The sequence below is a fragment of the Neofelis nebulosa genome, chromosome 12 (genome assembly GCF_028018385.1).
Source record: "Neofelis nebulosa isolate mNeoNeb1 chromosome 12, mNeoNeb1.pri, whole genome shotgun sequence".
NCBI classification, from domain to species: domain Eukaryota; kingdom Metazoa; phylum Chordata; class Mammalia; order Carnivora; family Felidae; genus Neofelis; species Neofelis nebulosa.
The window spans coordinates 64,432,594-64,458,910 of NC_080793.1; the positions used below are offsets into that span (position 1 = coordinate 64,432,594).

General features: G+C 37.4%; 1 protein-coding gene across 1 annotated transcript in view; it reads left to right on the top strand.

The window, feature by feature from the left end:
* Positions 1-26,317, top strand: part of ZNF782 (zinc finger protein 782) — an 81,166-nt gene that overhangs the window by 43,241 nt on the left and 11,608 nt on the right. The window contains exon 4 of the mRNA XM_058695443.1: positions 23,049-23,144. Coding sequence (XP_058551426.1) covers positions 23,049-23,144 — 96 coding nt within the window. The remainder of the gene's footprint in view (positions 1-23,048; positions 23,145-26,317) is intronic.

Below are 26,317 nucleotides of genomic sequence, written 5' to 3' on the forward strand. Positions count from 1 at the left end.
TGAAAATAAATTTGTGTGATGCAATTAAGCAGTACTCAGAGAATACTTTTTACCATTAAGTGCACAGAATAGAAAAGAAGAAAGGTCTAAAATCGGTAAATTGAGTTTCCACCTTAGGATACTAGAGAAAAGAAATGTAAGCAGGAAAAGGAAATTGTGAAAATTGGAGCACACTTTCCAATTGCACCAAAAACCATAAAATACCTAGGAATAAATCTAACCAAAGAGGTGAAAAATCTATACACTGAAAACTATAGAAAGCTTATGAAAGAAATTGAAGAAGACAGAAAGAAATGGAAAAAGATTCCATGCTCCTGGATAGGAAGAACAAATATTGTCAACATGTCAATACTACTCAAAGCAATCTACATATTCAATGCAGTCCCTATCAAAATAACATCAGCATTCTTCACAGAGCTAGAACAAACAATCCTACAATTTGTATGGAACCAGCAAAGACCCCGAATAGCCAAAACAATCTTGAAAAAGAAAACCAAAGCAGGAGGCATCACAATCTTGGACTTCAAGCTGTATTACAAAGCTGTAATCATCAAGACAGTATGATACTGGCACAAGAACAGACACTCAGGTCAATGGAACAGAATAGAGAACAGAAATTGACCCATAAACATATGGCCAACTAATCTTTGACAATGCAGGAAAGAATATCCAATGGAATAAAGACAGTCTCTTCAGCTAGTAGTGCTGGGAAAACTGGAGAGTGACATGCAGAAAAGTAAACCTGGACCACTTTCTCACATCATACACAAAAATAAAATGGGTGAAAGACCTAAATGTGACAGGAAACCATTAAAATCCTCGAGGAGAAAGCAGGCAAAAACCTCTTTTACCTTGGCCGCAGCAACTTCTTCTCCAGAGGCAAGGGAAACAAAAGCAAAAGTGAACTATTGGGACCTCATCAAAATAAAAAGCTTCTGCACAGCGAAGGAAACAATCAGCAAAACTAAAAGGCAACTGAAGGAATGGGAGAAGATATTTGCAAATGGCTATCAGACAAAGGGTTAGTATCCAAAATCTATAGAGAACTTAGCAAACTCAACACCCAAAAAACAAATAATCCAGTGAAGAAATGGGGGAAAGACATGAATAGACACTTCTCCAAAGAAGACATCCAGATGGCCAATTGACACATGAAAAAATGCTCAACATCACTCATCATCAGGGAAATACAAATCAAACCACAATGAGATACCACCTCACACATGTCAGAATGGCTCACATTAACAACTCAGGCAACAACAGATGTTGGTGAGGATGTGGAGAAAGAGGATCTCTTTTGCACTGCTGGTGGGAATGCAAACTGGTGCAGCCACCCTGGGAAACAGTATGGAGGTTCCTCAAAAAATTAAAAATAGAACTACCCTGTGACCCAGCAATTGCACTTCTAGGTATTTATCCACGGGATACAGGGATGCTGTTTCGAAGGGACACATGCACCCCCATGTTTATAGCAGCACTATCAACAGTAGCCAAAGTATGGAAAGAGCCCAAATGTCCATCAATGGATGAATGGATAAAGAAGAGGTGGTATATATATATACAATGGAGTATTACTCGGCAGTCAAAATGAAATATTGCCATTTGCAATTACGTCGATGGAACTGGAGGATATTATGCTAAATGAAATTAGAGAAAGACAAATATCATAGGATTTCACTCATATGAGGACTTTAAGACACAGAACAGATGAACACAAGGGCAGGGAAGAAAAAATAATATGAAAACAGGGAGGGGGACAGAACATAAGAGACACTTAAATATGGAGAACAAACAGAGGGTTATTGGAGGGGTTGTGGGAGGGGGATGGGCTAAATGAATAAGGGGCATTAAGGAATCTACTCGTGAAATCATTGTTGCACTATATGCTAACTAATTTGGATGTAAATTAAAAAAAGAAAAGAAAAAGGAAAAAAATTAGAGCACAAATTAATAAAATTGAAAATAGGAAAATGATAGATAAAAATTATCAAAACAAGACAAATTCTTCAAGATGTTTAAGAAATTGATTAACCTCTACCCAGGCTAACAAAGAGGAAAGAGGAAAAACACAAGTTAACAATATCAAATATGAAAGAAGGGTCATGACTACCGATTGTACAGATGCTAAAAGTATAAGGGAATACTATGAACAGCTATAGGCCCATATATTTGATTACTTGGATGAAATAGACCAATTCCTTGATACACAAACTTCCAAATGTACTCGGGAAATCTCTTAACTTGAGTAGTCCTATATCTATACAAGAAATTTGATTTAGATTTTAAAACCTTTTAGAAAAGAAACACCAGACACAAGTGATTTCACCAGTGAATTCTACCAAACTTTTAAGCAATAATACCAATTCTACACAAACTTGCAGTAAAGTAAAAAGGAGGGGAACAATCCCTACCATTTTGAGTCAGTATTACTCTAATATTCAGTAAGAAAACTACAGACTAAGATTTTTCATGAACATAAATCTAAAAATCTTTTATAAATGTTAGGAAACTAAATCCAGCAATATGTAAAAGGGTAATATATCCAAAATGGTTTCATTCAAAAAAGTAAGGTTGATCCTACATTTGTAAGCTGGTCAGTGTAAATCATCACACTAACAGATAATAAGAAAGACTATATGATCATATCAGTGTGAGAATAAAAAGCATTTCATAAAATCACAAGCCATTTGCTGTAGACTGAAATGTGTCCCCTCAAAATTCATATGAAATACTAACCCTCAGTGTGGTGGTATTGGAGGTGGTGCCTCTGGGAGATGATTAGGTCATAAGGGTAGAACCATCATAGATGGTACTAGTGCCCTTATAAATGAGACCCCAGAGACTTTACTCACCCTCTCCAACATATGAGGACACAGTGAGAAGACAGCCACTTATGAAACAGGAAGCAGACCCTCACTACACACTGAGTCTACCAGCTTCTTGATCTTGAACTTCCTAGCCTCCAGAACTATGAGAAGTAAATGTTGTTTAATACCAGTCTATGGTATTTTTTGTTATAGTAGCTCAAATGGACCATGAAGAAAAAGTAACCACTGTAAAAATTAGGAATACAAAGACGATAACTTAATAAAAGATAGACATGAAAAATCTAAAGCTAAAATCATATTTATTGGTTGGAGACAGAACCCATTCCCTCTAAGTTAGGGAATAAGGTAAGTTTTCATTTGTCATTACTCTGATTCAATGTCTTACTGGAAGAAAAAGGAAAAGCCTACATATTGAATAGAAAGAAGTAAAACTATCTTAGCCTCAGATGATATGATTTTCTATCTAGAACCCCTCCCCCCAAAAAAAGTTTCTGGAAATAAAAGCAAATCTAGTAACTTTACAGGATTGTAGGCCAGTTTACAAAAGTTATTGCTTTCCTGTATATCAGAAATGAACTGTTGGAACTTGACTTTTTTTTTTTTTAAGTAACAATTGCACAAAAATAAAGGAAGTACTTAGGGATAAATCTAGCAAAATACAAGATGTATATGCAGAAAACCATAAGACATTGATAAAAGAGATCAAAGAACATTGAAATAATTGAGAGATGTTTTGTATTCATGGATTGAACAATTCAGATTAAGATGTCCACTTCTCGAGTCATCTAAGATTCAAGGTAATCTCCATCATGATCCCAGGAAGTTCTTAGTAACAAACTGATTCTAAGTTTTATATGGAAAATAAAGGACCTGCCATAGCCAAAATAGCTCTAAAAAGAACAAAGTTGGAAGAATAATATTTCCCAATTTCAAGGCTTAGTATAAGCCTGTTGTAATTAAGATAATGAGATACTGGCAGAAAATACTTTTATTATTCAATGGAACAGGATGGAGAGACCAGATAGATCCACACAAATCTAATCGAATGAATTTTGACAAAAGTGATAAGTGCAAAGGCAACTCAATGGAGAAAGGATAGACTTTTTGGGGTGCCTGGGTGGCTAGGTAGATTAAGTGTCTGACTCTTGATATGAGTTCAGGTTATGATCTCACAGTTTGTGAGACATGTGGCTCTGTGTTGACAGCATGGAGCCTGCTTGGGATTCTCTGTCTCTCTCTGTCTTCTCTCTCTCTCTCTCTCTCTCTCTCTCAAAAATAAATATAAATTAAAAATTTTTCAAAAGGACAGCCTTCTGTTGAGTAGTGCTGGAACAATTAGATGCCCATATACATATATATATATATTTTAGTGAACTCAAATTCAGGCTCCATATCTTACACAAAAATTGACTCAAAATGGGTTATAGACCTAAATGTAAAATGCAAAACAAAAGCTTCTAGAAGGTAAAAAGAAAATTTAGGAGCTGGGATTGTTGATGAGTTTTTACATACGAAAGAGTGATGTCAGCAAAATGGTGGAAATTATAGCCTCTCATTCCCCCATAGAAACATCAAAAACCCAACCAAAAACTATCTGAACCAACTTTTTGAAACCTCTGGGCAACAGGTTTACTGTAACCAAACAAACACACAATTAAGAAAAAGCCATCTTCAAAATGGTAGGAAGGTCTTAGTGTTTTTACTTGATCCTACCTCTCCCCAATGTAGTGGTGGTCAGGCAGCAGCCCAGTTCACAGGTCCTCCCTCAGACCAGAGGGAGAACACACCTTATTTTTAAATTGTTAGCTAGCTGCTCTGACCTGTATGGAGGATACCTGGAGGACTGAGTCAAGGTGCTTATCTATTTCACATAATAAAGAATGCAGGCAGGAAAAGCAACCGAGTCTTGCTCTTAAAAGGCTGAAGGTGGACTACAAGTCCACACATGCCTGGGGTAACAGATTATGAGTAAAAATACACAATAGTATATTTCTCCCCCCAAAGGAAAAACTGGGCCAAGACTCTTAAAAATTAGGACATGCAGATATTATAGGAAAAAGAGGAGGGAGGAAGATGGTGGCGTAGGAGGACGCTGGGCTCACCGCGTCCTGTGGATCACTTAGATTCCACCCACACCTGCCTAAATAACCCAGAAAACTGCCAGAAGACTAGCAGAACGGATTCTATGGAGCCAAGCATAGACAAGAGGCCCACGGAAGAGGGTAGGAAGGGCGGAGAGGCGGTGCGCACTATACGGACTGGCAAAAGGGAGCTGGGGCAGAGGGGCAGCCCGCTGGCAAAGCAAAGCAGAGCCCCCAAGTCTGGCTTGCAAAAGCTGAGGGGCCAGACGGAGTGTGTTCTGACAGCAAGCGGGACTTAACATCTGGGAGGTTATAAGTTAACAGCTCTGCTCGGAGAATGGGAGGGCTAGAGGACAATGGGAGGGAGAGTTGTTAAGCCCCCGACGACAGAGCTCAGCTTGGCGGGGAACAAAGGCGCTCACCAGCGCCATGTCCCTGGCACATCCCCCAGCCAAAATCCCAAAGGGAACCAGTTCCTGTCAGGGAACTTGCTTGCACCGTGCAAACACCCAACACTGTGCTTCTGTGGATCCATCCCTCCGGCGGGTCTGACTCCCTTCTGGTGCCGCAGGGTGCCTCCAGAAGCGGATCTCCAAAGGAAAAGCGAGCTGAGCCTGCCCCTCCCGCCCCTGTGCACCTTGCAGATCCACCCTGGCTAATACACCAGATCCCCAGCACTACAAGCCTGGCAGTGTGCAAGTACCCCAGACAGGGGCCACACCACCCCACAGTGAATCCCACCCCTAGGAGAGGAGAAGAGAAGGTACACACCAGTCAGACTGTGGCCCCAGCGGCGGGCTGGGGGCAGACATCAGATCTGACTGCGGCCCTGCCTACCAACGCAAGTTATTCAAGACAGCACAGGGGAAGTGCCCTACAGTTCCGCACCACTCCAGGGACTATCAAAAATGACCAAACGGAAGAATTCCCCTCAAAAGAATCTCCAGGAAATAACAACAGCTAATGAACTGATCAAAAAGGATTTAAATAATATAACAGAAAGTGAATTTAGAATAATAGTCTTAAAATTAATCGCTGGGCTTGAAAACAGTATAGAGGACAGCAGAGAATCTATTGCTACAGAGATCAAGGGACTAAGGAATAGTCAGGAGGAGTTGAAAAACGCTATAAACGAGATGCAATAAAATGGAAACGACCACAGCTTGGATTGAAGAGGCGGAGGAGAGAATAGGTGAACTAGAACATTATATTATGGAAAAAGAGGAAGCTGAGAAAAAGAGAGCTAAAAATATCCAGGAGTATGAGGGGAAAATTAGAGAACTAAGTGATGCACTAAAAAGAAATAATATACGCATTATTGGTATTCAGAGGAGGAAGAGAGAGGGAAAGGTGCTGAAGGTGTAGCTGAGCTGAGAAATAATAGCTGAGAACTTCCCTGATCTGGGGAAGGAAAAAGGCATTGAAATCCAAGAGGCACAGAGAACTCCCTTCAGACGTAACTTGAATCGATCTTCTGCACGACATTTCATAGTGCAACTGGCAAAATACAAGGATAAAGAGAGAATTCTGAAGCAGCAAGGGACAAACGTGCTTTAACATATAAAGGGAGACCCATAAGACTCGTGACGGATCTGTCTACTGAAACTTGGCAGGCCAGAAAGGAATGGCAGGAAATCTTCAATGTGATGAACAGAAAAAATATGCAGCCGAGAATCCTCTATCCAGCAAGTCTGTCATTTAGAATAGAAGGAGAGATAAAGGTCTTCCCAAACAAACAAAAACTGAAGGAATTCATCACCACTAAACCAACCCTACAAGAGATCCTAAGGGGGATCCTGTGAGACAAAGTACCAGAGACATCGCTACGAGCATGAAAACTACAGACATCACAATGACTCTAAACCCATATCTTTCAATAATAACACTGAATGTAAATGGACTAAATGCTTCAACCAAAAGACATAGGGTATCAGAATGATAAAAAAAAAAAAAAAACACAAGACCCATCTATTTGCTGACTACAAGAGACTCATTTTAGACCTGAGGACACTTTCAGATTGAAAGTGAGGGGATGGAGAACTATTTATCATGCTACTGGAAGTCAAAAGAAAGCTGGAGTAGCCATAGTTACATCAGACAAACTAGACTTTAAAGGCTGTAAAAAGAGATGAAGAGGGGCATTATATAATAATTACAGGGTCTATCCATCAAGAAGAACTAACAATTATAAATGTCTATGTGCCGAATACAGGAGCCCCCAAATTTATAAAACAATTACTCACAAATATAAGCAACCTTATTGATAAGAATGTGGTAATTGCAGGGGACTTTAATACCCCACTAGCAACAATGGATAGATCATCTAGACACATGGTCAATAAAGAAACAAGAGCCCTGAATGATACACTGGATCAGATGGACTTGACAGATATATTTAGAACTCTGCATCCCAAAGCAACAGAATACACTTTTTCTAGAGTGCACATGGAACATTCTCCAACATAGATCACGTACTGGGTCACAAAACAGCCCTTCATAAGTATACAAGAATTGAGATCATACCATGCATAATTTCGGACCACAATGCTATGAAGCTTGAAATCAACCACAGGAAAAAGTCTGGAAAACCTCCAAAAGCATGCAGGTTAAAGAACACCCTACTAAACAATGAATGGGTCAACCAGGCAATTAGAGAAGAAATTTAAAAATATATGGAAACAAACGAAAATGAAAATACAACAATCCAAACGCTTTGGGATGCAGCAAAGGCAGTCCTGAGAGGAAAATACATTGCAATCCACGCCTATCTCAAGAAACAAGAAAAATCCCAAATACAAAATCTAACAGCACACCTAAAGGAAATAGAAGCAGAGCAGCAAAGACACCCCAAACCCAGCAGAAGAAGAGAAATAATAAAGATCAGAGCAGAAATAAACAATATACAATCTAAAAAACCTGTAGAGCAGATCAATGAAACCAAGAGTTGGTTTTTTGAAAAAATAAACAAAATTGATAAACCTCTAGCCAGGCTTCTCAAAAAGAAAAGGGAGATGACCCCAATAGATAAAATCATGAATGAAAATGGAATTATTACAACCAATCCCTCAGAGGTACAAACAATTATCAGGGAATACTATGAAAAATTATAGGCCAACAAACTGGACAACCTGGAAGAAACTGGACAAATTCCTAAACACCCACACTCTTCCAAAACTCAATCAGGAGGAAATAGAAAGCTTGAACAGACCCATAACCAGCGAAGAAATTGAATCAGTTATCAAAAATCTCCCAACAAGTAAGAGTCCAGGACCAGATGGCTTCCCAGGGGAATTCTACCAGACATTTAAAGCAGAGATAATACCTATCCTTCTCAAGCTATTCCAAAAAATAGAAAGGGAAGGAAAATTTCCAGACTCATTCTATGAAGCCAGCATTACTTTGATTCCTAAACCAGAGACCCAGTAAAAAAAGAGAACTACAGGCCAATATCCCTGATGAATATGGATGCAAAAATTCTCAATAAGATACTAGCACATCGAATTCAACAGCATATAAAAAGAATTATTCACCATGATCAAGTGGGATTCATTCCTGGGATGCAGGGCTGGTTCAACATTCGCAAAACAATCAACGTGATACATCACATTGATAAAAGAAAAGATAAGAACCATATGATCCTGTCAATCAGTGCAGAAAAAGCATTTGACAAAATTCAGCATCCTTTCTTAATAAAAACCCTCGAGAAATTCAGGATAGAAGGAACATACTTAAACATCATAAAAGCCATTTATGAAAAGCCCACAGCTAACATCATCCTCAATGGGGAAAAACTGAGAGCTTTTTCCCTGAGATCAGGAACACGACAGGGATGTCCACTCTCACTGCTGTTGTTTAACATAGTGTTGGAAGTTCTAGCATCAGCCATCAGACAACAAAAGGAAATCAAAGGCGTCAAAATTGGCAAAGATGAAGTTAAGCTTTCACTTTTTGCAGATGACATGATATTATACATGGAAAATCCGATAGACTCCACCAAAAGTCTGCTAGAACTGATACATGAATTCAGTAAAGTCACAGGATACAAAATCAATGTACAGAAAGCAGTTGCATTCTTATACAGTAACAATGAAGCAACAGGAAGACAAATAAAGAAACTGATCCCATTCACAATTGCATCAAGAAGCATAAAATACCTAGGAAAAAATCTAACCAAAGATGTAAAAGATCTGTATGCTGAAAACTATAGAAAGCTTATGAAGGAAACTGAAGAAGGTATAAAGAAATGGAAAAACATTCTGTGCTCATGGATTGGAAGAATAAATATTGTCAAAATGTCAATACTACCCAAAGCTATCTACACATTCAATGCAATCCCAATCAAAATTGCACCAGCATTCTTCTCGAAGGTAGAACAAGCAATCCTAAAATTTGTATGGAACCACAAAAGGCCCCGAATAGCCAAAGTAATTTTGAAGAAGACCAAAGCAGGAGACATCACAATCCCAGACTTTAGCCTCTACTACAAAGCTGTCATCATCAAGACAGCATGGTATTGGCACAAAAACAGACGCATAGACCAATGGAATAGAATAGAAACCCCAGAACTAGACCCACAAAAGTATGGCCAACTCATCTTTGACAAAGCAGGAAAGAACATCCAATGGAAAAAAGACAGTCTCTTTAACAAATGGTGCTGGGAGAACTGGACAGCAACATGCAGAAGGTTGAAACTAGACCACTTTCTTACACCATTCACAAAAATAAACCCAAAATGGATAAAGGACCTGAATGTGAGACAGGAAACCATCAAAACCTTAGAGGAGAAAGCAGGAAAAGACCTCTCTGACCTCAGCCATAGCAATCTCTTACTTGACACATCCCCAAAGGCAATGGAATTAAAAACAAAAATGAACCATTGGGATCTCATGAAGATAAAAAGCTTCTGCACAGCAAAGGAAACAACCAACAAAACTAAAAGGCAACCAACAGAATGGGAAAAGATATTTGCAACTGACATATCGGACAAAGGGCTAGTATCCAAAATCTATAAAGAGCTCACCAAACTCCACACCTGAAAAACAAATAACCCAGTGAAGAAATGGGCAGAAAACATGAATAGACACTTCTCTAAAGAAGACATCCGGATGGCCAACAGGCACATGAAAAAAGATGCTCAACGTCACTCCTCATAAGGGAAATACAAATCAAAACCACACCCAGATATCACCTCACGCCAGTCAGAGTGGCCAAAATGAACAAATCAGGAGACTATAGATGCTGGAGAGGATGTGGAGAAACAGCTCTCTTGCACTGTTGGTGGGAATGCAAATTGGTGCAGCCACTCTGGAAAACAGTGTGGAGGTTCCCCAAAAAATTAAAAATAGACCTACCCTATGACCCATCAACAGCACTGCTAGGAATTTAGCCAAGGGATACAGGAGTACTGATGCATAGGGACACTTGTACCCCAATGTTTATAGCAGCACTCTCCACAATAGCCAAATTATGGAAAGAGCCTAAATGTCCATCAACTGATGAATGGATAAAGAAATGGTGGTTTATATACACAATGGAGTACTACGTGGCAATGAGAATGAATGAAATATGGCCCTTTGTAGCAAAATGGATGGAACTGGAGAGTGTGATGCTAAGTGAAATAAGCCATACAGAGAAAGACAGATACCATGTTTTCACTCTTATGTGGATCCTGAGAAACTTAACAAAAACTCATGCGGGAGGGGAAGGAAAAAAAAAAAAAGAGGTTAGATTGGAAGAGAGCCAAAGCATAAGAGACTCTTAAAAACTGAGAACAAACTGAGGGTTGATGGGGGGTGGGAGGGAGGGGAGAGTAGGTGATGGGTATTGAAGAGGGCATCTTTTGGGATGAGCACTGGTTGTTGTATGGAAACCAATTTGACAATAAATTTCATATATAAAAAAAATTAGGATATGCAAAAGTAGCTGAGAACATGGGGAAATTTAGAAAGCCATATGCATGCTTAAGCAAGACACATACTCAGAAAAGATCTAAGATCTTAAGCTTTCTCCTAGGGCTGATTTCTAGGCTCATAGAAAACCTAAATAAGCAGTACGGGAGTACCCCAGAATAGAGCCAATTTTCAAAGACTAGAGAGGCAACTTTTCTCTTTTTTTTGCGTTGTTTTTTAGTTTTTTTGTTTGTTTTTGTTCCTAACATTCAAGAAAATCTGTGTAAAAACATATTAGTCTGAGTATAACTAAAGGAACGGCCTTCAGTAATCGTGTACTACAAGCAGTTAACATCACAAAAATAATTTGGAAAAGTCTCAAACAGACTGCTCTATCCTCCAATAACTTAAAAAAATAGCAAGCCCTGACAAAGGGGGAGAATCTGATTTACAGAGTTACCACATTAAGAATTAAATGCCCAGTTTTTAGCAAAAAAAGAATGAAGAAAAAAATATGAAGAAACAAGAAAACCATGACTTCATTTAAAGGAACAGAATGCACCTACAGAAACTGTGTCTGAAGAATCCGAGATTGTAGACTTACCGGACACATGCTTTAAAATAATTATCTTAAATATGACCAAAGAGCTAAGTGAAAACATGGAAAAAGAACTAAAGGACATCAGGAAAACAATATTTGAATAAAATTAGAATACCAACAAAGAAATGGAAATAATAAGAAGGAACCAAACAAATTCTGCAGTTTAAAAGTATAATATCTGAAATGAAAAACTGACTAGAGAACTTCAACAGCAGATATCAGCAGGAAGAAAGAAGAATTAGTGAACTTGAATATAGGACAATTGAAATTACTGAATCTGAGAAGCACAAAGGAAAAAGAATGAAAAAAACATGAGCAGAGACTAAGGGACTTGTGGGACACTCAATAAAGAAAAATAACAAAAATTGGGGCACCTGGGTGGCTCAGTCAGTTAAGCGTCCAACTTCAGCTCAGGTCGTGATCTTGCAATCCATGAATTCGAGCCCCACATCAGGCTCTGTGCTGACAGCTCGGAGTCTAAAGCCTGCTTCAGATTCTGTGTCTCCCTTTCTCTCTGCCCTCTGCCGCTCACACTCTGTCTCTCCCCCTCTCTCTCAGAAATAAACATTTTTTAAAAATTAAAAAAATAACAAATGTATAATGGGAATCCCAAAAGGAGATGAGAAAAAGGAAGTTATTTAAGGAAATAATGGCCAAAAACTCTTCTAGATTTTATTACAGACCTGTATCTACAAATCCAACAACCTCAATGAATTCCAGGGAGGATAATTCCAAAGAGACCCAAACTGAGGCACATAATCTGTGAAAAGACAATCTTGAAAGCAGTGAGAGAAGTGACTCATCACTACAAGGAATCTTCAACACAGTATTAGCTAATTTCTTCCCAGAAACATTGGAGAAGAAAAGGCAGTAGGATGGTGTATGTAAAGTGCTAAAAGAAATAAACTGTTAAGTGACAGTTTTGTATCCATAAAACTAGGAAGAGATTAAGACATTCCCAGATAAGCAAAATCTGAGGGTGTTCATTACTACTGGAGCTACCCTATGAGAAATGCTAAAGGGAGTACTTAAGGTTGAATTGAAAAGATGCTAGCTAGTTACTTTAAGTCATATGAAGATGTAAAGATCTCCAGTAAACAAAATATATGGACAAAGATATAAACCTGTATTATCTTAAGTTTGGTTTATAGCTCTACTTTTGACTTTTTACCAAGTTTAATAGACACAAGCATAATAATTATAAATTTATGTTATTTGGATTTATGATAAATACAGATGTGATTTGTAACATCAGTAACCTAAAGGTAGGATTGAACTGTAGAGGTTTTTTAATGTGACTGTAGTTAAGTTGATATAAATTTAAATTAGATTGTTGCAATCTTATGTTATATTTAACCTCTTTGATAACCACAAAGAAAATATCTACAGAATATACACAAATAGAAATGAGAAGAGAATCAAAATGTATCAGCACCAAAACAAAAAAATCAACCTATGGTGACAGTAATGGAGAAAATGAGGGCAAAATAGCTATGATACTTATAGAAGCCAATAGCAAAATGGCTCAATTAAATCATTCTTTGTCAGTAAATACTTTAAATGAAAGTATTTAAAAAGTAAGAGATTGGGAGAATGAATTTTTTAAAAATGAGAAAACTGTGCTGTCTATAGGAGACAATTTAGACCTAAAGACACAAGTTGAAAATGAAAGATGGAAAAAGATATACTATCCAAATAGTAACCAAAAGAGAGTAGAGGCTGTACTAATATCAGACAAAATAGACTTTAAGTCAGAAACTGTTATGAGACAAAGAAGAACATTATATGTTGATAAAAGGGTCAGTTCACCAAGAAGACATAACAGCTGTTACATATATGCACCAAACATCAGAGACCCCAAATATATAAGTAAACGTGAACAGAATTGAAAGCAGAAATACAGAGTTGTACAGAAATAAACACTTTAATACTCCACTTTCAATATTGGACTGAGCAACCAAAGAAAAACAGGACTTGAACAACACAAGAAACCAATTGAACTGTACAAACATATAGAAGATTCCAGTCAAGGGACTCCTGGGTGGCTCAGTTGGTTAAGCATCTGACTCTTGTCATGACTCAGGTCATGATCTCATGATCATGAGATCAAGCCCCATGTCAGGCTCTGCACTAAAGTGGAGCCTGCTTGGTATTTGCTCTCTCCCTCTTTCTTTGCCCCTCCCTTCCCCCATTGGTACATGCACACACTCTCAAATTTAAAAAAAGTAAAATAATTTAATTAAAAAAAGAAGATTCCAGTCAAATGTAATACACTATGTATTTCTCATATGTACATAGTTCATTCTTCAGAATAGACCAAAAATAAAAAGTCTTAATACAATTTATTTTATTTTTATTTTAGAAAGAGTAGGGGAGAAGATCAGAGGGAGAGGGAGAGAATTTCAAGCAGGTTCCATGCTCAGCATGGAGCCCAACACAGGGCTCGATCCCATGACTCTGGGATCATGACATGAGCTGAAATCAAGACTTGGATGCACAACTGACTGAGCCACCCAGGCACCCCAAGTCTTGATACATTTTAAAGATTGAAATCGTATGCAGTATCTGTTCTAATCACAATTAATGAAAATACAGAATCAATGACCATGGAAAATGAAAGTCACAAATAAATGGAAAATAAATATCACACTTTTTTTGTTTTCCCAATTTTTATTTAAATTCTAGATGGTTAATATACAGTGCAATATTGGTTTCAGGAGTAGAATTCAGTGATTCATCACATACGACACCCAGTGCTCATCATAACTAGACCCCTCCTTAATACCCCTCACCCAGGGGTACTTGGGTAGCTCAGTTGGTTAAGCGTCCAGCCCCTGATTTTGGCTCAGGTGATGATCTCACTGTTGTGAGAGCAAGTCCCACAGGAGGCTCTGCACTGAGCATGGACCCTGCTTGGTATTCTGTCTCTCTCCCTCTCTACCCCTCCACTATGTACACACATGCTTGCTCTCTCTCGCTCTTTCTCTCTTTCAAAATAAATAAGTAAAAACAAATACCCATTTCCCAGCTAGTCCGTTACCTATCCACCTTCTTCTATCAACCCTCAGTTAATTCTTTATCATTAAGAGTCTCTTATGGTTTATTTCCCTCTCTTTTCCCTACTTCTATATGTTGATCTGTTTTGTTTTTTAAATTTCACATGAGTAAAATCATAATTCTCCAACTTATTTCACTTAGTATAATGCACTCTAGCTCCATTCATGTCATTGCAAATGGCAAGATTTCTTTTTCTTTTTTGATGGCTGAGTAATACTCCATTGTATATATACCACATCTTCTTTATCCATTCATCAATCACTGGGCCTTTGGGCCCTTTCCATGTTTTGGCTATTGTTGATAATGCTGCTATAAACATTGGGGTGCATGTACCCTCTTGAATCTGTATTTTTGTATCCCTGGGTAAATACCTAGTAGTGTAATTGCTGGGTTGTAGGGTAGTTCTGTTTTCTGTTTTTTGAGAAAACTCTCCTGTTCAGTGTGGCTGCACTCTGAGTTTGCATTCCCGCCAACAGTGCAAGAGGGTTGCCTTTTCTCCACATCCTCACCAACACCTGTTGTTTCTTATGTAGTTAATTTTAGCCATTCTGACAGGTGTGACATGGTGTCTCATCTTGGTTTTGATTTGTATTTGTCTGATGATGAGTGATGTTGAGCATGTTTTCATGTGTCTGTTAAAAATCTGGATGTCTTTTTTGGAAAAATGTCTATTCATGTCTTCTGCCCATTTCTTCACTGGGTTATTTGTTCTTTGGGTGTTGAGTTTGATAAGCTCTTTACAGATTTTGAATACTAACCCTTTATCAAATTTGTCATGTGCAAATATCTTCTCCCATTCTGTAGGTTGCCTTTTAGTCTGGTTGATTGTTTCCTTCACTGTGCAGAAGCTCTTTAACTTGAGGAAGTCCCAATAGTTCAGTTTTGCTTTTGTTTCCCTTGCCTCTGGAGAGACATGTCTAGTAAGAAGTTGTTCCAATGGAGGTCAAAGCGATTGCTGCCTGTGTTCTCCTATAAGATTTTGATGGTTTTCTGTCTCACATTTAGGTCTTTAATCCATTTTGAATTTATTTTAGTGTATGGTATAAAGAAGCGGTCCAGTTTCAAGCTTCTGCATGATGCTATCTAGTTATCCCAATGTGACTTGTTGAAGAGACTGTCTTTTTTCCATTGGATGTTCTTTGCTGCTGTGTTAAAGATTAGTTGACCATATAGTTGTGGGTCCGTTTCTGGGTTTTCTGTGTCTGTTTTTGTGCCAATACAATACTGTCTTGATGATTATGCCTTTATAATATAGCTTGAAAGCCAGAATTGTTACAGATTTTAGAATTGTTCTAGTTCTGTAAGAAATGCTGGTGGTATTTTGATAGTGATAGCATTACATGTATCAATTGCTTTGGGTAGTATAGACATTTTAACAGTGTTCTTCCAATCCATCCAATGGAATGCTTTTCCATTTCTTTGTGTCCCCTTCAGTTTCTGTCATAAGTGTTCTATAGATTAGAGTACAGATCTTTTATCTCTTTGGTTAGATTTATTCCTAGGTGTCTGTTTTTTGTGCAATTGCAAATGGGATCAATTCCTTGATTTCTTTTTCTGCTGCTTCATTAATGGTGTATAGAAATGCAATCAATTTCTGTACACTGATTTTATATCTTGTCACTTTGCTGAATTCATGTATTCTGCAATTTTTTGATAGAGTGTTTCTGGTTTCCTACATAGAGTATCATGTTGTCTGCAAATAGCGAAAGTTTGACTTCTTCCTTGTCAGTTTGGATGCCTTTTATTTCTTCTTGTTTGCTGAGGGAGTCTAAGACTTCCAATACTATGTTAAATAGTAATGGTGAGAGTGGACATCTTTGTCCTTTTCCTGAGTATAGGGAAAAAAGAAAGAAAAGAAAGGAAAAAGAAAGGCTCTCTGTTTTTCCCCATTAAGGAAGATATTAGCTGTATTTCATATATGGCCTTTATGATATTGAGGTATGTTCCATCTATCCCTGCGTTGTTGAGGGTTTCTATCAAGAATGGATGTTGTATTTTATTAGATGCTTTTTCTGGATCTGTTGAGAGGATTGTGTGGTTCTTATCCTTTCTTTCATTAGTGTGATATATCATGTTGATTGATTTGTAGATATTGAACCAACACTGCAGCCCAGGAATAAATCCGACTTGATCATCGTGAATAATTCTTTTCATGTACTGTTGGATTCAATTTTCTAATATCTTGTTAAGAACTTTTCCATCCATGTTCATCAGGAATATTGACCTGTAACTCTCCTTCTTAGTGGAGTTTTTGTCTGGTTTTGGAATCAAGGTGATGCTGGCCTCAAGGTGATGCTGGCCTCATGAGTCTGGAAGTTTTCCTTCCATTTCTATTTTTTTTTTTTTTTTTTTTGTAACAGCTTCAAAAGAATAGGTGTTAACTCTCTTTAAATGTTTGGTAGAGGGATGCCTGGGTTGCTCAGTCAGTCAAGCCTCGGATTCTTGATTTCGATTCAGGTCATGATCTCACAGTTTGTGGGTTTGAGCCCCATGTTGGGCTGTCACTGACAGTGCGGATCCTGCTTGGGATTCTCTCTCTGTCTCTCTCTCTCTCTTCTCATCCCCTTCCTGCTCCCCCTCCTCTCCTTCCTCTTCCTCTGCTTGTGCGCGCGCTCTCTCTCTCTCTCAAAAAATAAACTTTTAAAAATAAATAAAAAATATAAATGTTTGGTAGAATGCCCCTGGAAAGCCATCTGGCCCTGGACTCTTGTTTGGAGATTTTTTATTACTGATTCAATTTCTTCAATGGTTATAGGTCTATTCAAATTTTCTTTTTTTTTTTTTTTTAATGTTTTTTATTTAGTTTTTGAGAGAGAGAATGTAAGCAGGGGACGGGCAGCGAGAGAGGGGGACAGAGGATCTGAAGCGGGCTCTGTGTTGACAGGTTGACCGCAGCAAGCCTGATGTGTGGCTTGAACTCATGAATGATGAGATCATGACCTGAGCTGAAGTTAGACAGTCAACAAACTGAGTCACCCAGGCACCCTAGGTCTGTTCAAATTTTTAATTTCTTCCTGTTTCAGTTTTAGTAGTTTGTATGTTTCTAGGAATTTGTCCATTTCTTCCACATTGCCCAATTTGTTGGCATATAATTGTTTATAATACTCTCTTATTGTTTGTTTTTCTGTGGTGTTGGTTGTTATCTCTTCTCTTTCATTCATGATTTTATTTACTTGGGTCCTTTCCTTTTTCTTTTTGATAAATCTGGTTAGGGGTTATCAATTTTGTTAATTCTTTCAAAGCATCTGCTCCTAGTTTTGTTGACCTATTGTACTGTTTTGTTTTGTTTTGTTTTTTTCCCAGTATCATTGATTTCTGCTCTAATCTTTATTATTTCCCGTCTTCTGCTGTTTTGGGGCTTTATTTGCTGTTCTTTTTCCAGGTCCTTTAGGTGTAAGGATAGGTTGTATTTGAGCCATTTCTTCCTTCTTTAGGAAGGCCTGGATTGCTATATATTTCTGTCTTATGACCACCTTTGTTGCACCCCTGAGGTTTTGGACTGTTGTGTTTTCATTTTTACTGGCTTCCATGTAGTTTTTAATTTCCTCTTTAATTTCTTTGTTAACCCATTCATTCTTTAATGATATTCTTTAATCTCCAAGAATTAGTGGTCTTTCCAAATTTTTTCTTATTGTTGACTTTAAGTTTCATAGTGGTGTGGTCTGAAAATATGCATGGTGTATATTATTCTTTTTGTACTTGTTGAGGGCTGATTTGTGACCCAGTATGTGATCTATTCTGGAGAATGTTCCATGTGCACTCAAGAAGAATGTGTATCCTGCTGCTTTAGGATGGTATATTTTGAATATATCTGTTAAGGCTGGTCCAGTGTGTCATTCAATGCCATTGTTTCCTTATTAATTTTCTGCTTAGATGATCTGTCTATTGCTACAGGGGGGGTGTTGAATGCTATTATTATTACAAATGAGTTTCATTATGTTAACCATAAACATAAACTCATTTGTAATAATAATACCACAAATTCATTTATATATTTGGGTGCTTTCAAGTTGGGGGCATAAATATTTATAGTTGTTAGATCTCGGTACATAAACCCCTTAATTATGATATAATGCCCTTCTTCATCTCTCGTTACAGTCTGTTTTAATATCTATTTTGTCTGATGTAAGTATGGCTACTCTGGCTTTCTTTTGACATCCATTAGCAAGATAGATGCTTCTCCATCCCCTTTCAATCTGCAGGTGTCTTTATATCTAAAATGAGTCTCTTGTAGGCAATGTATAGATGGGTCTTATTTTCTTATCCATTATGATACCCTATGTCTTTTGATTGGAGCATTTAGTCCATTTACCTTTGGAGTGATTATTGAAAGATAGGAATTTAGTGCCATTGTGCTGTCTGTACAGTTGGTCTTTCTGGTGATGTTCTTGGTCCTTTCTAGTCTTCGTTGCTTTTGGTCTGTTATGTTTTATTTTGTTTTTTTCTCCACTCAGAGTCCCCCTTAAAATTTCTTGCAAGGCTGGTTTAGTGGTCATAAACTCCTTTAGTTTTTGTTTGTCTGGGAAACTCTTTATCTTTCCTTCTATTTTGAATGACAGTCTTGCTGGATAAAGAATTCTTATGCATATTTTTCCAATTCAGCATGTTGAATATATCCTGCCACTCCCTTCTTACCTGCCAAGTTTCTGTGAACAAGACTTTCTTTTTATTATGTTTGCATGGTATTTTTTTTTGTTTCTTTTACTTATAGTTTATTTTGCTTTGTTCCTTTTACTTAATTTGTTCCTTTTACTTATAATTTATATGTGTCTTTAATGTGAATTTCTTGTATACATCATATATTTGGGTCTGGCTTATATCATATCTGTTAATCTCTGCCTTTAATTGTAATGATTAGACCATTTATGTCTAACATTAAATGTACCATATGGCTATTTGCTAGCTATTTTTGCAATTTTTTTTTCATTTTTCTGCTTTTGCTGCTTTTTTGGATTAATTGTATATTTTGAATGATTTATTACATCTAGATTAGTGGTTTATTAGCTGTGCCTCTCTTCTGTGGATATGTGGTTGCTTTAGCACTTACAGCATACATCGGTAACTTACCACAATCTACTTCAAATAATTTTTTCACTTCATTTATGATAATTTTGTAATTTTCCATTTTTTACCTGCTACTTTTTATGCTATTGTCATTGTACATTTTACATATACATACATATATATAACATTTTTATAAACCTTACAGTGTGTTATTTTAAAAGATAATTTACCATTTTTTTAAAAAAGCATTCTGAAAATAAGAAAAGTATATTTTATATATCATCATGTTTCCAGGTTATGGTGCTCTGCATTTCTGTGTATGAATCCAGATTTCTACCTGATAGCAATTTTCTTCAGTCTGAGCATTTCTTTTAACTTCTCCTGTAATATATGTCAGTTGGTAATAAATTCAGCTTTAACTGAAAATGTGTTGTATTTGCTAAATATAGAATTAAAGGTTGACTTTTTTCCTTCAGTACTTTAAAATTGTCACTTCATTGTTTTCTGGCTATATAATTTCTGGCAAGAAGTAGGCATTCATCTTTATTTTTGTTCCTCTATACGTATTGTACCTTTCCCAGTCTACTTAAGATTTTCTTTTCATGGAATGAGATCTGGCCATTTGCAATAACATGGATGGACCTAGAGGGCATATTAAGTGAAATAAGTCAGTCAGAGAAAGACAAATACCATATGATTTCATTCCTTTTGGAATTTAAGAAACAAAACAAATGAACAAACGAACCAAAAAAGGGCCAAACAAAAAGAGCAGACTCTTAAATACAAAGAACAAACTGGTAGTTGCCAGAGGGGAAGTCGGTGGGGGGAATGATGAAATTGATAAAGGGGATGCAAAGTAAATTTATCTTGTTGAGCACTGAGTAACATATAGAATTGGTGAATGATTATATTGTACACGTGAAACTAATATAAAACTATGTTAATTATATTTTTTAAAAAAGATTTTCTGTTGATATTATCAGCAGTTTTTAGCAGTGTGATTACAGTGTACCTTGGTGTGGATTTCTTCATCTTTCTGCTCCTTAATTCATTTAGCTTTTTGGATCTAAGGGTTTGTACACATTATCAAAATTTGAACATTTGCCCATTATTTCTTCAAATGTTTTTATCTTTCTTTTTTTCTTCTGAAATTTTTATTGTACCTGTGTTAAACTACTTGATATCATCACACAGGTCACAGATAACTAATTCTGTTTATTATTTTCTGGTCTTTATTCACTGGGTTTCTTCTTTCATAGTTTTTTTGTTGCTGTTGTTTTTTGGGTTTTGGGGGTTGTTTTTGTTTTTGTTTTGCTATGCCTTAAAGTATCCATTATGTTATTTATCATTCCTTATGTGGTATCTATTCTCTTCTTAATCCCATTTAGTGTTTTCTTGTTTGTTGTTTGGTTGGTTGGTTTTCTCATTTCAGATATTTTTTATATTTAGGATTTTAGTTTGGAAATTTTTAAGTAAGTTCTCTTTTGTTCTCATCATGTTTATGTTTTTCTTTCTCTTCTTGAACATATGGTGTATATTTGCAGTTTTATTTATTTTTTTTTAATTTTTTTAACGTTTATTTATTTTTGATACAGAGAGAGACAGAGCATGAATGGGGGAGGGGCAGAGAGAGAGGGAGACACAGAATCAGAAACCGGCTCCAGGCTGTGAGCCATCAGCCCAGAGCCCGACGCGGGGCTCGAACTCACGGACCGCGAGATCGTGACCTGAGCTGAAGTCGGACGCCCAACCAACTGAGCCACCCAGGCGCCCCAATATATTTGCAGTTTTAAATGGCCTTGATTATTTTATCATGTGTTATTTCTTACTCTGTTGCTACTGATTGATTTTCTCCTCAGTTAGAGTTGTATATCCTTACTTCTATTCACAACTCATAATTTGTTATTGGCTGCTGGGTGTTGTGAATTTTATATTGTTAGTTTCTAGTTTTGTTGTATTATTTTAAATCTTTTGAGGCGTTTTCTGATGTATAGTTAAGTTACTTGGAATTAATTTGATCATTTCAAGGCTTGTTTTAAGCTTTGTTACATTAGATTCAGAGCTCACTTTAGGACTAATTGGCTCCTCTTTTAAGCAACAGACAATTTTCTGGTATTCTTCCCAATTGGCCTTGAAGTAGGAGATTTTTCTACCCTGCCTGGTGCAGCAGAAACTTCCTACATTTGTTTATGCTTTGATGATTTTTTCAGCCCACTCTGATTCACTGGTCTTTCCCCAACCTTAAGTATCTCTTACATACTTGCACAAGTTAGGAGACTCTTCTGCAAATCTCTAAGACTGTATATCACTATACCTTTTTCTTTTCTGCTGTTTTATCCTTAACAATTCTAGTTGTCATGGATTCCTAAAAATTTAATTATGTCATTTCAACTTACTGAGTCAGCCAGGCTTTTTTTTTTTTTTTTGGATCTTTTTGTTATGTAGGATGTAAAGTCTTCTGGGCAATAAGCTGTGTGATAAGGGAAATTTTCAACTTTTAATATTTGTGGGCCCTGCTCCTGGGCTTCCAGGGAAGCTATGCATTAACATTTACCAAGGTAAAAATGACTTGGCAAAACCTCAAAGCATTGGTTCTATTTCTGCCCCAAGCGTACATCTGCTTCAAATAAAATAAAATAAAATAAAATAAAAGGAACATTCCAAACATAAAGATAAGAAAAACAAAACAAAAAACTCTCCCTGGTTCCCATAAGATTAAAGTCATACAACCTTGCACATAATAAAAACATAAGATAAAGTCTGTAGCTTTCTGGAATGTCCTTCCTCTTGATTTGTGACTCTTTATGTAAAGAACATATATAACCGTGCACCAAATGTTCCTTCCCTGGAACACTCTCATCCTTGTAAAGATTGTGTATCGGCAGTTGTCCTAACTTGGGTTCAAATACAATTCTTCCTTTCTCTTTAAAAAAAAATTTTAATGCTATATTTTAATTTTGAGAGGGAGCACAAGCGAAGGAGGGGCAGAGAGAGAAGGGGACAGAGGATCTGAAGCAGGCTCCACACTGACAGCAACTAGCCCAGTGGGGCTCAAACTCATGAACCATGAGATCATGACGTGAGCTGAAGTTGGAAGCTTAACTCACTGAGCCACCCAGGAGTCCCTCTTTAAAAATTTTGTAAATGTTTGTTCATTTTTATTGAAGTGTGATAATCATAGGACTCACCTCCTTTGTTTTCCTCTTGTAAGTATCCCACCAGACTGCCTGGTGTCTGAAGTCTAAAAACCAGTTTATACAGTTTGTATGCTTTTTTAAATTCTGCTATGGAGGGGTAAATCAGTTCCTTTCACTCTGTTATGGCAAGTTTGGGAAGTCCTTCTGAAATCTTGTTTGAAACACAGGCATTAACTGTTTTAGAATTTAACATCACTTAGGCTTGTGATTCGGGGTTTTAAGATAGATCTTTGATGAGCCTTAAAAAATGTTTTTTGTTATCACTTCCCCCCTCACAAAAATTGTCATGAACACCCTGAATGTTCCACTTTTGAAACTATACCTTCCTTCACATTCTGAAACAGTGAAACCTGTGCAGCTAACTCAAGTGCTAAATTATTTCCCTTTTACAGGGTACTGCTTTACAAAACCAGAACTGATCTTCACATTGGAGCAAGGAGAAGATCCATGGTTATTAAAGAAAGAATTTCTAAGAAAAGGCTCCCCAGGTGAGTTATTGAATACTGGCAGAAGGCATCCAAGAAAATTAGGTACAAAGTGATGAGCTAGAAGTGAGCAGTTTGAAACATTTTGCAGTACTGTCCTTTTTACAGGCTTTTACATTTGAAATTATAAAAATAATAGATCTAATAAAATGTGGAAGGGGCCAGCTAACACAAGGAATGGATTGTAAGCATGTTTATATTCTTAATCTTTAAAAGATGGGAGCTAAGTATCCCATTTGAAGCTGAAAAGTAACGAATTCTGCATACTTAACAGTAAAAAAGATAGAAACTAAAGTTAATAAAACAACTAAACTTGAGAGTCAGCAGATCAGAAAAGAGAAAGGAATGATAATTATTTTTTTAATGTTTATTTATTTTGAGAGAGAGAAAGAGACAGACAGAGTGTGAGTGGGGGAGGGGCAGAGAGAGGGAGACACAGAATCTGAAGCAGACTACAGGCTCTAAGCTGTCAGCACAGAGCACAATGTGGGGCTCAAAACATGGGCTGAAGACCACGAGATCATGACCTGAGTCGAAGTTGGATGCTAAACCGACTGAGCCACCCAGGCACCCCAGGAACCATGATGTTTTTCAATTTTTTTAATGTTTATTTATTTTTGAGAGAGAATGAGCAGTGGAGAGTCAGAGAGGGAGGGAGACACAGAATCTGAAGCAGGCTCCAGGCTCCAGGCTCTAAGCTGTCAGGCCGACATGAACTGTGAGATCATGACCTGAGCCAAAGTCAGATGCTTAACCAACTAAGCCATCTAGGCACCCCAGGAACCATAATTTTATCATTATATAATAATTAATTACTAGAACCCATCTAAATAAATAGATGATTAAGGAATTACATAATGTAATTGGAAAGGATAATTCCTGGAGCAAACTGCATCCTTCCTAATTATTAGAAGTTAAACGTGTTTGAGCAAAGATAGAAGAATTTCTTATAAAGCTGTATAAAGAGTCCCCAATAAATTGTGTCAACTATACTTCAATTAAAAAAAAAAAAAGTCCCCAGGACAACCACTACATTCACTGATTCTCTTACTCAGCATATAGTCATACTCATAGCTAAGATTTATAAAGTGAAATGATTGGTACAAAGCAAAATTAGCAAAGAGAAAATGGACAAAGTCCAGAGGAAACAGGTGCAAGCTTCCATCGCCCCAGTAATGGATGTGGCAACACGTGTGAAATGTTGTCTACCTGGAAAGTTCATTAACGACTAGGTTCTTGGGAACCATTTCAAAATCTAAATTCCCAGATGCCAGCCAAGGATTAATCTTGCAAGTACACCTTCTAAGGTAATAATCTCAGGCCTGCTGTGTTAAGTGTTCTGCACAAAAGCTATGCAAATACACTAATATACAGTAAGGTAAATCTATCTGCCATATCAACTAATATGTGAATGAATTAAATTCACCTATTAAGATAACATGCCACCAAATTGTATCAGAGATATGCCTAAAAAGTAACATACAAAGTTTGAAATATAGTCATGAATTTTTTTTTTTTTTTTAATATATGAAACTTACTGTCAAATTGGTTTCCATACAACACCCAGTGCTCATCCCAAAAGGTGCCCTCCTCAATACCCATCACCCACCCTGCCCTCCCTCCCACCCCCCATCAACCCTCAGTTTGTTCTCAGTTTTTAACAGTCTCTTATGCTTTGGCTCTCTCCCACTCTAACCTCTTTTTTTTTTTTTTCCCTTCCCCTCCCCCATGGGTTTCTGTTACGTTTCTCAGGATCCACATAAGAGTGAAACCATATGGTATCTGTCTTTCTCTGTATGGCTTATTTCACTTAGCATCACACTCTCCAGTTCCATCCACGTTGCTACAAAAGGCCATATTTCATTTTTTCTCATTGCCACGTAGTATTCCATTGTGTATATAAACCACAATTTCTTTATCCATTCATCAGTTGATGGACATTTAGGCTCTTTCCATAATTTGGCTATTGTTGAGAGTGCTGCTATAAACATTGGGGTACAAGTGCCCCTATGCATCAGTACTCCTGTATCCCTTGGATAAATTCCTAGCAGTGCTATTGCTGGGTCATAGGGTAGGTCTATTTTTAATTTTCTGAGGAACCTCCACACTGCTTTCCAGAGCGGCTGCACCAATTTGCATTCCCACCAACAGTGCAAGAGGGTTCCCGTCTCTCCACATCCTCTCCAGCATCTATAGTCTCCTGATTTCTTCATTTTGGCCACTCTGACTGGCGTGAGGTGGTATCTGAGTGTGGTTTTGATTTGTATTTCCCTGATGAGGAGCGACGTTGAACATCTTTTCATGTGCCTGTTGGCCATCCGGATGTCTTCTTTAGAGAAGTGTCTATTCATGTTTTCTGCCCATTTCTTCACTGGGTTATTTGTTTTTTTGGGTGTGGAGTTTGATGAGCTCTTTATAGATTTTGGATACTAGCCCTTTGTCCGATGTGTCATTTGCAAATATCTTTTCCCATTCCGTTGGTTGCCTTTTAGTTTTGTTGGTTGTTTCCTTTGCTGTGCAGAAGCTTTTTATCTTCATAAGGTCCCAGTAATTCACTTTTGCTTTTAATTCCCTTGCCTTTGGGGATGTGCCGAGTAAGAGATTGCTACGGCTGAGGTCAGAGAGGTCTTTTCCTGCTTTCTCCTCTAAGGTTTTGATGGTTTCCTGTCTCACATTCAGGTCCTTTATCCATTTTGAGTTTATTTTTGTGAATGGTGTGAGAAAGTGGTCTAGTTTCAACCTTCTGCATGTTGCTGTCCAGTTCTCCCAGCACCATTTGTTAAAGAGACTGTCTTTTTTCCATTGGATGTTCTTTCCTGCTTTGTCAAAAATGAGTTGGCCATACGTTTGTGGGTCTAATTCTGGGGTTTCTATTCGATTCCATTGGTCTATGTGTCTGTTTTTATGCCAATACCATGCTGTCTTGATGATGACAGCTTTGTAGTAGAGGCTAAAGTCTGGGATTGTGATGCCTCCTGCTTTGGTCTTCTTCTTCAAAATTACTTTGGCTATTCGGGGCCTTTTGTGGTTCCATATGAATTTTAGGATTGCTTGTTCTAGTTTCGAGAAGAATGCTGGTGCAATTTTGATTGGGATTGCATTGAATGTGTAGATAGCTTTGGGTAGTATTGACATTTTGACAATATTTATTCTTCCAATCCATGAGCAGGGAATGT